Source organism: Triticum aestivum, chromosome 3D (genome assembly GCF_018294505.1).
Source record: "Triticum aestivum cultivar Chinese Spring chromosome 3D, IWGSC CS RefSeq v2.1, whole genome shotgun sequence".
NCBI classification, from domain to species: Eukaryota; Viridiplantae; Streptophyta; class Magnoliopsida; order Poales; family Poaceae; genus Triticum; species Triticum aestivum.
Window position 1 is genome coordinate 569,195,575 of NC_057802.1, and position 12,261 is coordinate 569,207,835.

A 12,261-nucleotide genomic window follows, 5' to 3' on the forward strand; every position below is an offset into this window, starting at 1 on the left:
TTCTCCTACTGGTTCGATAACCTTGGTTTCATATATGAGGAAAATACCAACCACCGCTATGCTGCATCATCCCTTCCTCTTTGGGGAAATACCGACGTAGCTTCAAGCGAGATCAATAACCCACAAGTATAGGGGATAGCAACCGTTTTCGAGGGTAGAGTATTCAACCCAAATTTATTGATTCGACAAGGGAGCCAAAGAATATTCTCGAGTATTAGCAGCTGAGTTGTCAATTCAACCACACCTGAAAGACTTAATATCTGCAACAAACTATTTAGTAGCAAAGTAGTATGGAAGTAACGATAACGGTGGGAAAACTAACAGTAGCAGTTTTGTAGCAATCGTAAGAGTGGCAACGGTAAAGTACCTAAGCAAAGATCAATATGAAACGATCTCGTAGGCAATGGATCAATGATGGATAATTATGTCGGATGGCATTCATCATGCAAGAGTTATAACATAGGGTGATACAGAACTAGCTCCAGTTCATCAATATAATGTAGGCATGTATTCCGAATATAGTCATACGTGCTTATGGAAAAGAACTTGCATGACATCTTTTGTCCTACCCTCCCATGGCAGCGGGGTCCTATTGGAAACTAAGGGATATTAAGGCCTCCTTTTAATTGAGAACCGGACCAAAGAATTAGCACTTAGTGAATACATGAACTCCTCAAACTAAGGTCATCACCAAGAAGTGTCCTGACTATTGTCACTCCGGGGTTGCCGGATTATAACACATAGTAGGTGACGTTAACTTGCAAGATAGGATCAAGAACACTCATATATTCATGAAAACATAATAGGTTCAGATCTGAAATCATGGCACTCGGGCCCTAGTGACAAGCATTAAGCATAGCAAAATCATAGCAATATCAATCTTAAAACATAATGGATACTAGGGATCAAACCCTAACAAAACTAACTCAATTACATGGTAAATCTCATCCAACCCATCACTGTCCAGCAAGCCTACGATGGGATTACTCACGCACAGCGATGATCATCATGAAATTGGTGATGGAGGATGGTTGATGATGATGATGACGGCGGATTCCCCTCTCCGGAGCCCCGAATGGACTCCAGATCAGCCCTCCCGAGGAAGAACAGGGCTTGGCGGCGGCTCCGTATCGTAAAACACAATGAATCCTTCTCTCTAATTTTTTTCTCCCCGAACGTGAATATATGGAGTTGGAGTTGAGGTCGGTGGAGGTCCAGGGGGCCCACGAGGCAGGGGCGCGCCCAGGGGGTAGGGCGCGCCCCCACCCTCGTGGCCAGGGTGTGGGCCCCCTTCAGCTGATTATTTTGCCAATATTTTTATTAATTCCAAAAAGTGTCTCCGTGAAGTTTCAGGTCATTCTGAGAACTTTTATTTCTGCACAAAAATAACACCATGGCAATTCTGCTGAAAACAGCGTCAGTCCGGGTTAGTTTCATTCAAATCATGCAAATTAGAGTCCAAAACAAGGGCAAAAGAGTTTGGAAAAGTAGATACGTTGGAGACGTATCACGGCCGGGCAGGCAGATTGCCTCAGGAGAGGGAGGAGAGGGATTGGGTCTGGCCCTTGCAGCAAGTCCTCGAGATGGGGCGACGGGAGCACAGATCGTGGATCGCTGATTGTCACCGCGAGCTCCCAACACATTAATGGGTTAGGACATGCGATCTGAGTAGGCCTCTGGCTTTTTCGCACTAACCACCATGCGGGGATAGTATGGGCACTCGACGTCGTATGTATCAGCCGAAGTTCTTCAGACGTCAGCAGTTGAGCGGCACGCGCCCGGGTGGAGCGCAAAAGCCTGCGTGTGTATACAGGGGCTAGGTCTGGTCCCGGCCGTCCTTGCAACACGCAAGACTGCAAAGGGCGATGGACCCAAGACCCCCGAGCGCTTAGGGTGTAGCCCGGCGTGCTGGCCTCTCTGTTGAACCTAGGTAGGGCTACGACGTGTCGATCAACTGAGGCCGGGCATGACCCAAGCAAGTGTTTCCGGCCAGAGTTAATCGAGCGTGTTGGGTAAGTTGGTGCACCCCTGCAGGGAAGTATATCTATTCGAATAGCCATGTCCACGGTAACTGGACACTCAGAAGGTATCCCGATCTACTACAACTAGAAATGGATATTATAGCTCCGGGATCGCTTTCTTGCAGGGAGTCGAGGAATGATCTCTCGGCATGGTTGTTGTTATGCTTGTTGCTACTACTATATTTATGTACTAATCCACACTCTTCTAATGCTGCAAGACGCTAAATATGCTAGTCTTCAATAGGCTAGGCCTTTCCCCTCTATTCTGGCATTTCTGCAGTCTAGTCCACAGATACAACCCTTCTTTTGAAACCAATGCATAAGTAGAATAGATCTGATGTAAGTCTTGCAAGTACTTTGGATGAATACTCATGGTTGCTTTGCTTCCCCTTTTTCTCATACCCGATTGCTGCGACCAGACGATGGAGCCCCGGAGCCAGCTGCCCCAGTCGACGACTATTACTACCCTATTTGTGGAGCCTACTACTACGTGGAGACCGATGACCAGGAGTAGATAGGAGGCACCCAGGCAGGAGGCCTGCGCCTTTCGTTCCATTGTCATTGTTTTGCATAGCCTTCTTAAGGCAGACTTGTTTAACTTTATGTTTGTACTCAGATATCTCATACTTCCGTTGATGCTTGTATGACTCGAGCTTATGTATTCGAGCCCTTGAGGCCCCTGGCTTGCAATATAAAGCTTGTATGACTTTTATTTGTGTTTAGAGTTGTGTTGTGATATCTTCCCGTGAGTCCTTAGGATTGATCGTGTGCATTTACGTGTATGATTAGTGCACGATTAAGTCGGTGCGTCACACGACGGAGTAAAAAAAATCTCCACTCGTCTCTCCACCTCCTCTGCCTCTCCTTTTCTCCCATCCCCGCCGTCGGTGACCCCCCGATCGTTTCCCGCTGCCTCCTCCTCCCAATGGCTGGACCTCATGGCCGACGCTCCCCATCACCGTTCCGCAGCGCGGTTTCGCGCAACCACGAGAACCGCGCGTCTTCAAGTGGCGCCTCCTCAATCCGCTTCGGCCCCGCCTATGCGGCCCCCTCCCGCCGCATCTCTGACTTCCCCGACATCCCTCCGTCGTGGCTGCCGCAGAGAAGTACCTCGGCGTCCACCAATAGCCGTGAGGGACGTGGGTGGCGGAGATAACCGATCGCGAGACACACACGAAGAAGTGGCTCGGGTCCTTCCTCGAGGTGGAGCTCGCTGCCCTCGAGTACGACCGGTTGCAAGTCTGCTTGCATGGCGCGGTGGCGCGCCTCAACTTCCTGTGGGGGACGACACCCGTCGAGCTCGTTCCGCCACCGCCAGGGGTGGTCAATGCGGCAATGGCTCGGCAGGACCAGGAGGCGAGGGAGAAATTCGCGGTGGAGGCCGCTGACGAGGAGTACATGGCGGACCTCCACCGCCAGCACCCTGAGCTTGTGGAGGCGGAGCTGGCGATCTTCTCAGAGCGCGCAGTCGACGGGGAGGTCATCCTCCTCTCCAACGACAAGGAGCACGGCGGCGACAACGACAAAGATGAGGAGTAGTTCGACGTTGAAGAGTGGCGGCACATCTTCCCCAACTCCGAGGAGGATGACACAGGCCCGGACCCCATGGGCGGTGGAATGTCAAGGCAAGATTTGCTCGCCCTCTACAAGGGTGATGATGGTGATGAAGATTAGCTTAGTTTAATTTCATGTTAATTTTAAGTTTAAGTTTAGGTTTAGGTTTAAAAACACATGTACGATGGGATGTAAGACAAGGCAGATGAATAATGTGTGCAATTTCGGTTGTTTAAATCGAATCTAGGTTAAACTTATGCAAATTTGGTTTTTGCTACGTTAAATTTTGAAGTTCGGCTAGGCCTGACCAAAAGTTAGTGGAGTAAAAATCCTCCAGTAAGCTTTCCTCGGCCAGATCCTCCTCTATTTTATAGTGGATATGTTAGAATTGGCCTAAGCAGCTAGGGTTGGCATCGATAACTGATTATTACTAGCAAATATGCCCGTGCGTTGCAACGGAAGAAAAAAGAATATCCCGGTTGAATCCTTCTTCATGGAAAATTCCGAAGAATTCTTGGCATTCGGTAATACCACATGAAAATTACCTAATGATTGAATGTGTGTTGAGGAATAACATGAATGAGAATTGTGATTTCAGCCAACCAATCATTGCAAATGACTAAAAAACGTATGCATTGTACAATTTGCGGATTAGATTATAGACAATCACCCGCAAAAAAAAAGGTTAAAGACAATCATCTCCAACAGAAATGGAAAAAAATAAACTCAGGCATAAGAATAAAAAGACATACGAAAGATAACAAAATTCAAAGTAACGAAACATAATTTTCCGTTTCTTCTGCTAATGCAAAGATGTTATTCCTCACCTTCATTTCATTATCAGAAGAATCAAAATTTAAGATTTAATACATCTTTCAATAGGAATAATATGTACTATAATCATGTGCTAGGTTGTCACTGACAAAAGCATACTGCGGTGGTACTATAATCAAGCATAGGCTCGGTTGATCGTTAAGTTTATATAGTGTATGTATATCAACAAACCAAATATAAGTGCATATTTCTTCATTGCGATTCAAATTGCTTTCTTGCATGAGATCTTTTTATATGCATCCGTTAAGTTTATAGTGTATGTATATCAATAAACCAAATATAAGTGCATATTTCTTCATTTCTTGTGCACATTTTTTTCCTTTTGTGTTGGCTCCATGTTTGTATATTTCTTCCTTTCCGGTTTTTCCATGAGAGCTTTTTTTTAGAAGCATGAGAGCTTCTTTCTGGAAATCAGGAGCCTCTTTCTCTCTTTTCTTATTCCCAAGACGACTTCTTAACTCCCAAGAAAGTCAATGACGTATATAAACTGGGTGGATTAGATGTAAGGGGGCGATGTGGGATTATTTAAAATGTGAATTGACCATTTAATTAGCACACAAAATAACTTGGCTTGTTGGTTATGGCATTACGTACTCAATAGGACGTAGGAAGGTTAGAAGAACGTACGGACGGGCGAAAATTATTGGACGGACGAAATTACGGTGGTAAGAAATGATCGATGTTTTATTATTAAATTTAAAAAAAAGAAATTAGGTAAAGGTAAAGTTTTTTATTAGTCCATGGAAAGAATTTTTTGTAACTAATTGTAAGTTTTAAAAAAATTATGTAGGGCGAGAGCTAAAGCCCAGCCCAGCCCAAATACATTGTTGTTTCCGCGAGAGACGAAGACCTACCTCCGCCGCCGGCAAGGCCACTTCTCCACCATTCATTCCTCTTGCTCTGCTCCTGACCGGATCGAGAGCTCGCACACGCACCGCCGGCCACCATGGCGGAGGCCGCAAGTGCGGCGCCTCTACTCCGCGGCCTCCCAGATGAGGTCGTCATCTGGGAGATCCTGCCCCGCCTTCCCCCAAAATCCATTCTCCGCTGCCGCGCCGTCTGCCCTGCGTGGCGCCGCGCCACCTCCGCCCGCGACTTCCTCCTCGCCCACCACGCCCGGCAGCCCGCGCTCCCCATCCTCGACGGCTTGAACACCGTCGGCAAGGGCATAGACATCATCACCTTCGACCACCGGTCAGCCGACCAGCTTCAGCTGCAGTCCGTCGCGCGACTTGGCGCCACCCACCACTTCGGTCTGGAGGCCTCGTGCGACGGCCTCCTCGTCCTCTCCATCCACGACATGAGCTTGGGTTTCGCTATCTGCAACCCTGCAACTCGTCAGTATGCTCCTCTTCACCTGCTCTATGGCTCCAGGCTATTGGGGATGTACCCGCATAGCCCTACCGGTGAGTACCGATTATTGCTGTACTTGTCCTCCAAGATCATGCATGATGAAGGTGAAGGTGCCTCCTACATCTTCACGATAGGCTCTGGCCATCAACCGAGGAACATAGGGTGCCCAGATGCCAAGGCACTGATATTCACCCTGTCCACCCTGTTCCGTGGTAGCTTGCATTGGCACATGAAGCAGCAGGAGAGCGCAAGCAGCAGGATAATGGTTTTCGACACCACTGCTGAGTCTTTCCGGCAGATGCGTGCTCCGGTTGTTCGTGGCTTTGGTAACCTGTTTGAGATGGATGGAATGCTCGGCCTGTCCATTATTAAGGATGAACAGACAAGCGTTGATATCTGGGTGATGCAGGACTACGAAGGCCAGGTCTGGACCTTCAAAGCCCGGGTTGAATTGCCGATTGCAGAGATCCGGGTGCAATTTGGAAAGTTTGTCGATTTTTGGGATGTGGTGGCCGCGCCTTCTGATGTTGATGTGCAAGTGCTGGTCAAAACTGACGAGTGGCTGCTTCAGGTTGACACTGATGGCAAGTTGGTTGCCAGTTTCCATCGCAGAGGCCTCAATCCTACTCAACGTCGGCTCAAACAGTCTCTAGTTTCACATACCTTCTTTCCGACACAAGAGGGTTATGTTGTGAATGCGTCGCCTTTCATCTGACCAGACGATTATGTTGTGAACATTCAGCCCTTCATCAGGGCTGGATTATTGAGTGTGGTGGTGCTTCTTAACAACCTAGCTCTCCATATCCACATGAACTGCGGTACATATGAACTCGATCCACTATTAGCCTGCTAGCTTCTTTGTTGATGTATAAGAAGTTATGATCAAGAAGCTCTGACTTTTACATGTTTGAGTTATATTTCCTTGAATGTCCTTTGTGGCCGAAGTGGTTGCTGTCTGTGTTGATGCTAAAGTTAGAAGTCAGTCCTATCAGCGTCTGAATGTTTTCCAGTTACTCTGGCCCATGTCTCTGTGTTCTTCAAATCTCTTCTTAGTATTCAGTACCAGTTAGCAATTCTACCTGCCTTGTCTCTAATTTTATTTAACTGAAGAATTGTCTTGTTAGTTTATTGAGGCCTTCTTTTATAGAGATTACCCGCTGGTTGTCTTAATACTAAATTTTAGAAAGTATACATGTGTTTCCTGTTCCTATGTTTTGTTTTAGCTGATGATGAAATGAGACAGATTATTGTCCTTATTGATTAGCAAGTTTCATCTGATCTGGGAGCATTATCTAGTTTAATTGAAAGATTGCAATATAGTCAATTTGTCAATGGAATTTTCTGTTGCAATTTATTCTTGTTCATGATTCCATAGCATCCGGTTAGGTATTGAAACATACTGCTGTAATTCTACCTTTCTATTCCATCATTTGGAATTATATTTATCATTTCACTTCAGTTGCTTACCATTTCAGAGAATCAATGCTTCATGTGATGTTCAATCTTAACATAAGCTCTAGAAATGAGACTTGTACTGATAAGGAGAAGAGAGGTTATCATGGTCATGCGCAGGTCTAGACTGTGTTCCCCTTTAAATTCTGTAACTACCAGCCATGTTCTTTTTTCTCTGTGACCAGCGCAGTGCGTATGAAATTGGAACACTATGAGCTGGTTAGTTTCTTTTTGATGTACATACAAGTTCTGATCAAGAATCTCTGAAAGTTTCATGGTTGCATGAAATTTATACTTGTGTGAATATCTTTTCGAGATGAAGTGGCTAGCAAGTTTATGCTACAATTATTTAGTCGTTTTGGTCAGCATCTGAAATAGTTGCCAATTGATCTGCCACATGTCTCTGTTTTTCTCTGAACAGAAGAATGGCCTTAGTTTTTTTATCGGGGTGTTCTTCATTCTTAGAGGTCATCCAGGGTGTGTATAGTGTGTCATTACCAAAGCCAAAATTTTACCCAAGGGAAAATAATAAGTCAGAGTCCAGGTAAACGTGGAGCATCATTACATAACCTCCCACTAAATTTGCACCCAGACTGCTCAACTGGATAGCCTATTCTTCAGGATATTGCTAATGGCGCCATCTACTGGTTCGTGCTACTCCCATCCCCATGAGTTCTAGAGTCCCTGCCGCTTAACACCGAACACATAATCTAATTAGCCGTTAGCAGTGTCTGGTAACTTGGTACTCCCTCCATCCATTTCTCCGACAAGTACTTTCGAACGGAGAGAGTAGAAAAAAGCTGCAGGTTGTAGGATGTGTTATTATCATGCTTAGCAGATACTGAATTCGTCGAGCATGAATTCAGAGTCCTCTAGTCGATGCTTTGCGACGGTGATGCGTACTCATTCCCAGTACCTCACAATCCTACATACACACATAGATATAGCATTTTCTTTTTGCGGTAAGATTAGCTAGCTACCTTTGAAGTGTGAATAGTGGTGGAATCATTGAGAAACGCGTGTTTGTGCTTCGAGCATATATAGTGTTAAGAATAATTAACCTAGATTAATTAGTGGATAATCCCCACTTTCCCATCCTTGTAATCCCATGATGTGGGAACCGTCGTAGCAGTTTCCCTGCAGCGTCGCCTCCAGGAACCAACATAGGAACCGACGCATCCTTTGTTAGCCTCTGTTCCCCCTGTATATAAGGCATCTGTAACCATCAATAAAGATACAATTGATTCATTTATCTCTCGTTCGCTTTGGCTCTCAATCGACTCTAACATATAGCACCTGATGTTCCGCTAGCCATAAAGTCAGGAAAAGAAAAGATGTCAACATGGTGGCATGTGCTTGCTTGCTTGGTCATTATAAATGGCTCATGTGGGTCTCTGCAATCCTTTGTTGGGAGCAAGAATCCATACAACCTTCAAGCATTTGAAAGCTCGTCGTCCTCGAGGCACGAACCTTTCTCATCTTCTTTGGATGAAGATAATATAACATCAACATTAATATAGATGGGCCGATGTAGTATGCACAGGTCTTGACTTTAAGGGCATATTTAGCTTGAAGGATTTTGACAAAAAATTCAAGATAGTCCGGATGAATTTTCCTATGTTGGTCCTTTGATCAGAGGTGCGGCGTCGGCGTCTACAATCAGAAGTGCGGCGTCGATTCACTAGACATCATCCCCTTTGACCACCGAGTAGGGGTCGCCGCCGCCGACCGGCTCCAGTCCGTCGCGCGAATTGCTGACGCTTTCGTCCGTCTGTGCATCTCGTGCGATGGCTTAGTCGTCTTCTACATCGACTGGGATCACTTGTGCATCGTCAATCCGGCAACTCGTCAATTTGCTCGCCTCCCGAGTTTTACTCTTACTGACACTCACCACCCCGCGGGGATCTACCCGCACAGCCCAACCGGCGAGTACCGGCTACTGCTGGTACCTTATGATCCAGATGACTCCTACCAGGTCTACACGTTAGGCTCCAACCAACCACTCAGGCACATACACTAGATGGCCCCGATATGATAGGACTGCCAAGGAAGAGGCCCTCATGTTCCGTCGTAGGCTGCATTGGTGCATAGACAGTATGATAATTGTATTCGACACCACAGCTGAGTGCTTCTGGCAGATGCTCGCTCCAGTTGTTCTTGACGGCCCTGGACAGTTTGTGATGGATAAAATTTATGGTGCTGTCCTGTTTGAGATGAATGGAATGCTCGGCATGTCCAGTCTTAATGCCGATTTTACGAGCGTTGGTATCTGGGCTATGCAGAACTACGAAAGCAAGGTCTGGGCATTCAAATACCGGTTTGAATTGCCACTTGCGGAGCTCACCGTGCAGTTTGGAAAGTTTAAACCATATTGTTGTTGGGTGCCCATTTCTTGGGATGGTGATGTGATCGTGCTGCTCCAGTTTGGTGAGTGGCTACTTCAACTTGACATGGATGGCAAGTTGATTGCTAGTTTGCACCATCACAGTCACAAAGGCCTCTTTCCTACTCAACATCGGCTCAAGCAAACTCTTGTTCAGCATTCCTTCTTTCCGACACTAGGGGGTTATGTTGTCAATGCTCCACCTTTCATCTGACCAGAAGATTATGTTGTGAACACTTAACCTTTCGTTTGAGGGCTGTAGAGTGTTATGGTACTTCTTATCGGCCTAGCTCTGCCTATCCACATGAGTTGTAGTATGTATTAACCGAGTCCACTATGATGAGCTCGCTGCCTTCTTTATTGATGTATTAAAAATTATGATGAAGAAGTTGGGACCATTTCATGGTTGGGTTATATTTCATCGAGTGTCCTTTTGGGTGGAGTGGCTGCCCGGAGTGTTGATGCTAAAATTACAAGTCATTTGGATCACTGTTTGAAGTGTGTGCACATATTTCTGACTCATGGTTCTGTTTTTTTTATTCAAGAGTAGACTCCTTTTTTCCCTTTATACAGTGGTGTTCTTAGTACACAAAGTTAGCAATCTAGTTGTCTCTTATCTCTGTTTATTTACCTGAATAATTGACTTGTCTTTTTATTGAGGTCTACTATTCGAGATATTACTCAGTTGTCTTTTCAATACTAATTATTTAGCAATGGTACATTTGATTCCTATTTTTTGTGTTTTGTTTAGCTGAAGGTGAAATGAGGCAGATTATCCTCCTTGTTGGCTTGCAAGTTGCACCTGATTTTCATAAAAGGTTGGCACACTAGTTAAATTGAATGATTGCATTATGGTCAACTTTCAAACGAAATGCTCTATTGCAGTTCATTCTTGTTCATGATTCCATTGCATCTGGTTAGCTGTGAAACATATTTTTATAATTCTGTCTGTATTGCATCACTTGAAATATATTTATCATTTCATTTTAGCTGCTAACCATTTTAAGGAACCAATGCTTCATGTGATGTTTGATCTTAACATATGCTCATGAAACAGGGGCGGACCCAGGACAAAAATGTCCCGGTGTCCACGTGTACATCACATACGCGTGCATGTGGTCCACAAGTAATACTATGAATAATTATGTGGCCTTCATTTTCTATACAAGACCGCTATAGAATATACATTTTGCATTTATACAAGGCCACTAACAGTAATCAACGTAAAAAATAATGATATTTTCTCGTACTAGCAACCTCTTTAATAATTGCATCTAGTACCTCACCTATGTCATGCTAGTACCTGACCTATGTGCATATAACGTAACCAGAAAAGTTACCCGGTGTCCTGTGACACCGGTAGGCCATACGTGGGTCCGCCACTGTCAAGAAATGAAACTTCTACTGATATGCAAAGCATTGATATTTTTTTCCTGAGACTGGAGCAATGCATATGAATTGGGTCCACTATGAGATGGCTTGTTTATTTATGATGTACTTTCTCTGTTTCTTTTTTACTTCACATATTAGCTTTGTCTTGAGTCAAGTCTTGACTGTTAACGGGTCATGATCAAGAATCTTTGACAGTTTGACTGTTAACACTCTACGTTAGATTTTGTTGAATGTCCTTTTGGGCTGAAGTGGCTTTCATGAGTGTTGATACTAGAATTATAAGTCATCTGGGCCAGCAATTGAAATGTTTGCCAATTCTTCTGACTCATGTTTCAGTTTTCCTGAACTGAAGAATTGATTTTCTTTTCTTCTTAGTATTCAATAGTACCAATCTAGCTGACTTGTCATTTAATCGAGGTATTTTTTTTAGATTACACGATGGTGCTCTTATCACTTTTTTTTCCAAATAAAGGTGTCTTTTCTTTTTTCGGAAATGGAGGCGTACCCCCGGCCTCTGCATCATGATGATGCATGCAGCCATCTTATTAAAAAATCCATGAAGTATCACAAAGTCATAAAAGTATTACAGCTCGCAAGTGGAGCGAAAGAAACAAAAATACATGCTGACAATCACAACTGGTACGGCAATATGAAGGATAAGCTCCCTAGGCTCCTATCTTGTTATGCGACCACCATCCGAACCGGTTGAATATAGCCCGTGCTACCATCTCTCACCGGTTGCACCCAGTAACCAAAGGCTCCCTGGAGTCCATAGGAGTGAGTAAGGACCACGTACGGATCCATGCGGTAGCTCTGAAGATAACCTGCAAGAAAGTTAAGTTTGTTGTCTGTTAAAAACCAAATCATTTCTGTAGTTTCATATAGCCCATAAAAGCGCACATATTCCAATCCAAATACGAGCCGCAGTAGTATGCTCAATCCCAGCTAACCACGTTCCAAACAACGACTCAATGTCCACTGGAGGAGTAATGTGGAAGGCTATATGAATCATTCTCCAAAGCAATTTGGTGAATGGGCATTCAAGGAATAAATGTTGTATTGTTTCATCATGATCACAAAAACAACAACGTGAACTACCTACCCATCGCCTCTTAATTAAGTTGTCCTTGGTGAGAATTACTTGCTTGTGGACGAACCACATAAAAACTTTAATATGCAAAGGAACCTTAACCCTCCAAATATGCAACGATCTTGACACTAGTAGAAAACAGGGCTTAGGTCACAGGGCAATTTTCACATTAGCCCTGGTTC

The 12,261-nt window shown here is 44.7% G+C and overlaps 1 protein-coding gene across 1 annotated transcript; it reads left to right on the forward strand.

The window, feature by feature from the left end:
• The first annotated feature begins 5,258 nt into the window (after positions 1 to 5,258).
• On the forward strand, positions 5,259 to 7,601 carry LOC123080558 (F-box protein At5g49610-like). The gene has a single exon (XM_044503492.1). It carries the CDS (start codon positions 5,356 to 5,358, stop codon positions 6,475 to 6,477), a length of 1,122 nt encoding a protein of 373 aa, XP_044359427.1. The 5' UTR covers positions 5,259 to 5,355; the 3' UTR covers positions 6,478 to 7,601.
• The last annotated feature ends 4,660 nt before the right edge of the window (positions 7,602 to 12,261 follow it).